The sequence below is a fragment of the Lotus japonicus genome, chromosome 2 (assembly GCF_012489685.1).
Source record: "Lotus japonicus ecotype B-129 chromosome 2, LjGifu_v1.2".
NCBI lineage: Eukaryota > Viridiplantae > Streptophyta > Magnoliopsida > Fabales > Fabaceae > Lotus > Lotus japonicus.
Genome location: NC_080042.1, coordinates 85,219,590 through 85,224,595, shown reverse-complemented (window position 1 = coordinate 85,224,595; position 5,006 = coordinate 85,219,590). Strand labels below are relative to the sequence as shown.

Below are 5,006 nucleotides of genomic sequence, written 5' to 3'. Positions count from 1 at the left end.
GAGGCCACACAGAGCTAACTTAACGAGCTATATCTTTGAAAAAGAACTTAAATGGAGATTCGACTTTTAGGAGGGTCCCGCGATTGCCGGAAGCTGTGACATGGTGCTGCTAAAAAATATCAAATTCTCAACACAGTCTGGAAGGAAAGGATCACATCCCTTGCTACAAGTCGCAAAATTTCAGTCTGATTGAGGCCACACATAGCTAACTTAACGAGCTCAAATTTGAAAAGGAACTTTTATGGAGATTCGACTTTTTTTTTTTTTGAGAATAAAAGTCATGATATTATTAATGAAAAGTCATGAGAACAATCCTCTCATGTAGATGGAAAGGCAAGGCAAGAGAGCATATATCATGAGCTAGCATAAGCAGTGCCAACCCCCCGAGCTAAAGATTGGGATCACAATGGAACTAGAGTCGAGCCTCATTAAAACCCCCAAAGGAAAAACCCAATGGGAAAAAACCAGAGGGGGAAAAAGAGTACTCAAACAATAGGCAAAAGATCCCAATATTAGCGAGCAGCCCCAAACATGAAATATTCTAAGTTGGGTCAACATACAGAAAACAAAATTCTGTCAGACATGGTGTGAGCACTGCTCCCCTTCCACTTCTTTATCTCCTTTTTCAACGCTTTTTGTAAGGCCCTAAGTTCAATTGGGAACAATTTTGTGGAAGTTTGAATAAAATTGAAGTTTTTGGCTATGTTTGATAACTGGCAGATTAGAACTGTCAACTTGTGTGAATTTTTAGAGGGTCTTAACGACTTCATTTGGGAAAACTTCCTTCATGAGAGTTGTAGCCCTTCAAGTTTAGAAAATTCTCCAAGTGGTTTCGTGTCGATCCGATATCTGTAGCTCCAGATATCCCCGCTTTAGTGAACGTAGTTCCGGCTGTACAGTGCCAGCGGGATTATTACATTGTTTTTCTTCTAAGTCCGAATTTAATTATGAATTTACCTTTGAGGGCTTAGGTTTTAGTAAGTTTCAGGTCTGATTAGGTAATTAGACTGGTGGGTTAAGGTTGGACTTGGGTCGGGCTTGTGGAAAACAAAACCCTAGCCCACTTGTGGGTTGCATGGGATTTTAGCCAAGGGGGGAAACCCTATTCTTCCACAATCAGAAAACAGAGATACACTACAGCACCTTCACGTGAAAAACAAAGAGAGAACGTGTGAGAGAAGAGAAGGGAGCCGCCGCCCAAGCCACCACCATTGTCGCCGGTCACGCGCGCGAGCAAGGGAGAGAGCGCGAATAGAGAGGGTTTCGCGAAGGAGAAGGAAGGTGAAGGAGACTTGGACAGCAAGAGATTGTTCTTCCAAACTTCATTCTCTTCTTCTTTTCAGACCAAGAACCCAAGGTAAGGGCTGGTTTAGGAAAAGGGTAGAAGTTTAGGTTTTTGCCATGAAAATCTTTGAGAAGAGTTTTGATCTTTCATGTGTTTGCATGAGTTTTGTGAATATGCTTGTTGCTGTACCCTTATGCCATGATAACCGTGAACCCTAATCCTTATTTAGTATACTTTTATGGCCCTATGATTATATGTGTAAAACCCATGATGATTTGCTATTCTTGGTTTGATTCTCATATGCTTTGACATGTAAGTTGATGAATGTTTGGGTCTGGAATTTTGATGTGTGAACCTGAATCAAAGCTTCTGTTTTTTTTTGTGTGAATACGTTGGTCTCTGACCATGCTTTCTTAATGTGATTAGGGGAAAAGTGTATGGTATCTATTGTATGAGTTGATATCTTGGATAACATGTAATTATAGGAAAAATTACTAAATTTGCTAAGTTTCCATACGTCTGGTATATGACCTAGAGCGCATGTTATTGGCTGACCATTTCTGGTTTATGAATGTCATGCCAATTGCCTTATATGAAGAATTAAAAGTGATGCTATGAATGTATGCAATGATCCTTAGGAAGCCTTGCTAAATGGCTAGGTATTATATGATTTATGCATGGATTTGGTGATGCTGTGCTGCTGTCCAAAACTTCCTGAGCTGGACAGTACACTTCGAGACCCGTTTTCACCAAGTTAAAGTGCTCAAAAGACGATTTGATAAACTAAGAAAATGTAGGATTTTAAGTTAGCTTTCTAGGCATATAAAATACATGATTTTTGGTTCAGTAACGAATTCAGGAGACCGCTTTTAGTGGCTGGTGTTCCTGCTGTCCAGAATAGTAAACCTGTAAAATTGTTGTAAATGTTAGTAGGACTTCAGAGGCTAATATCACCCAATTCTAGGCTCCAAATGGGACAGCGTTGAACTAGAGAGTTGTAGGTTTTTAAGTCAGCTTTCCATAAATGTATTATGTGAATTTTGTGGCTAAGTATTGCGGTCTGTAGACCAGTTTTAGTACACGCTGCACCTGTTGTCCAAAAACACTAAATTTGAGAAATTGTTGGAAATGTTAGTAACATGTGATTAGGGACCTTTGTGAGATTTTTATATGATGATATCTGTAAACTGAGCCTCTGGAATTTGTAAATAATTTGTGAATTTGGGAGGCCCTGATTATTTCTATGCTTTGCATGAAGTTTAGTTGTGACTTGTTTAGGAGGTCGCTCACCCAGCTGTAATTCCTACTAGTGTGACTGTTATTTCTTGACGTTGTAATCTGATACGATATTAACTCATAAGACTCTAGGATTGACATTAGAGCCTTAAACACCAAGAGAATGAATTTATAACTCGCTTGCAAGTAAATGTGAATAATTTGGACATAGGTCTGGTTAGGACTATGGACCATGAGAACAATGGTTCCGTTAGAGACAAAACGGATAACTTGCACGCGAGGGTGAATGCGGTTTGAACCGTGATGTTATGACTTGTGGGTGTCTGACCCATGGTGTGCTGTGGTCGTTCCAAGGAACGCCATGATGTTGTGAGCTTTGCTCATGGTGTTGTTCGTCTGCTGGACGAATGGTGTTGGATCCAAGGTGAAAGGTGGTTGTGTGAAGTGAGATTCCGTTAGTAACTGACTCTTTCCCATAAAAGACATATAATGTACTTATATTATATATGTTGTTGTTGATTTTGTCATTATCATTCTTTTTGTTGGACCTGACCCTGCTTGTTTGCTATGTGTTTATTTGGGGGGGGTAGATGGTCGTGAAGATAATGGCGATGACTCATTCTTGGGAGTTGATGCTACGTGACGTGCCAATACCGGAGGACGACTACACTTCAGAGGAAGAGGAAGAGGCTAAGGAATAGGGTTTTGGTTGAGAGTCTTTTGTTTTCTGTTGGGGTTGAGAGTTTCCGAAGTGTTGGTATCGAACAATTTTATTGCTTAAATTCGAATGAACAAGTTTTGATGTAATCTTTATTTTCATTCAGGCCTTTGATTCGTACTCTTTACAGTTGGTTATTTAAAAAGTTTTACGATGTTGGTTACTTCCGCGTGTTTTTGGAAAGGTTATGTTTCAAGAGTTTTCGTAAAATGAGAGGTTTGTCATTAATTGAAGATTAATAAGTGAATCGACGAAAACTCTTTACGAAAATGGGTTAATTAGTTACTGAGTAACACTCGAGAAATCGGGGCGTTACACTTTTAATTTATCATGAAGGTTTGCCCCAGCCCACTCTGCCAATAAAGGAGAGTTCCACCAAGATTTTACCAAATCGTTGAAGTCCTCTTCCATCATCCATGAGTTGTAAAATTTAAAAGGTTTGGGTCCAAAGTCTACTGCACCCATAGATAGTGATTTGGCCCTATGATCGGACAAGCCCCAGGATTCAGCAGATTGATTTACCCCTTCAAGGTCACGCATAATCATCTCGCTGAGTAACCATCGGTCTAGTCGACTCCAAATTCCGCCAAACCTCGAGCTAAACCATGTGAAGTCCGCATTAGCCAGTGGCAAATCAATTAAATTCAAACTAGAAACCAAATCACCAAGATTGGGGTCAACTTCATCAAGCATCCCTCTCCTTTCACCATGATTCAAAGTACCATTGAGATCCCCACCCAGACAGTAGCATATATCTAATCTTTCAATTTCCTCAACCAATTTGGTGAACACTTCCCTTCGAGATGACATAGACTTGGGACCATAAATGTTGCCAATGCAGATTTTATATTGTAAGGAAGGTACCTGTGCCACTAGAAGGATATAATTTTGCTCTTTGATCACCTCTGAGACATTGATAATAGCAGGATCCCAACAAGAAAGAAGGCCCCCCGCAGAGCCTACTGCCAAAACTTCAGCGAATTTAAAATTGAGGGATTTTGCAAACCGCTCCCCTGTTCTGCTACTACTATCACCCAATTTAGTTTCTTGAATCAGTAGTACTTCAAATTTTACCTTCTTCAGAACATCTTTTATAGATCTCCTTTTTTCAGCACTCCCCATACCTCTAACGTTCCATGTAATCCATCGTCTAAAGCGACCCATCTATACGGTGAGGGGAGGTTGATCCTCTTTTAACTCTTCTGCTAAGCCTTTAATAGCATCCTCATCAGACCCAGGATAAGATAAGCCAGCTGATTTCCCCAAATACCATACTTTTAGCGCCCTAGTGAGATATCTGCCTGAGCCGGTACTTGCTGCAGAAGCCTGAATCTCTGCTAATTCAGGATCGACACCCCCACCTCCCTCAGAAATCTCACGAAGGATAGAGGGCCCGGTTTGGGATTTGGGTTTTCGACCTCTTTTTTGTTTTGTTTGTACAGGCTTTGCACAATCCAGAGCCAATCTCTCTAGAGAGCTTCGTTTCGAAGGTCTACTCACCCCTTTCTTCACACACTTTAGAATTTCCACGTCATTCCAGGCATTAGAAGAGGCTGGAGGTACCACTAAAGAGGACCCAACAACACCCAAGTTTGGAGTCCCAAATCCCACGTAATTTTCTGTTTCGGAATGATGTTCGATTTGCTCTGGTTCAATTTCTTTCAGCACGACACCATTACTCTTGGGCCTGGGTGAGGATAAAGAATTAACCCATAAAGACCCAATGAGATACCCCAATGAACAATGATCCACAAAGAGCTGAGGGTA

General features: G+C 40.7%; 1 protein-coding gene and 1 long non-coding RNA gene across 2 annotated transcripts; one reads left to right on the top strand and one right to left on the bottom strand.

Annotated features, from left to right (window-relative positions):
• Window positions 1–955: 955 nt before the first annotated feature.
• Window positions 956–3,353, top strand: LOC130735792 (uncharacterized). The gene is made up of 2 exons (XR_009018564.1): window positions 956–1,357; window positions 3,112–3,353. It is a non-coding gene; the product is annotated as an uncharacterized LOC130735792 (long non-coding RNA).
• Window positions 3,354–3,551: 198 nt separating this feature from the next.
• Window positions 3,552–4,403, bottom strand: LOC130737151 (uncharacterized). The gene has a single exon (XM_057588916.1). The coding sequence runs from the start codon at window positions 4,401–4,403 to the stop codon at window positions 3,552–3,554; it is 852 nt and encodes a 283-aa protein (XP_057444899.1).
• Window positions 4,404–5,006: the final 603 nt, after the last annotated feature.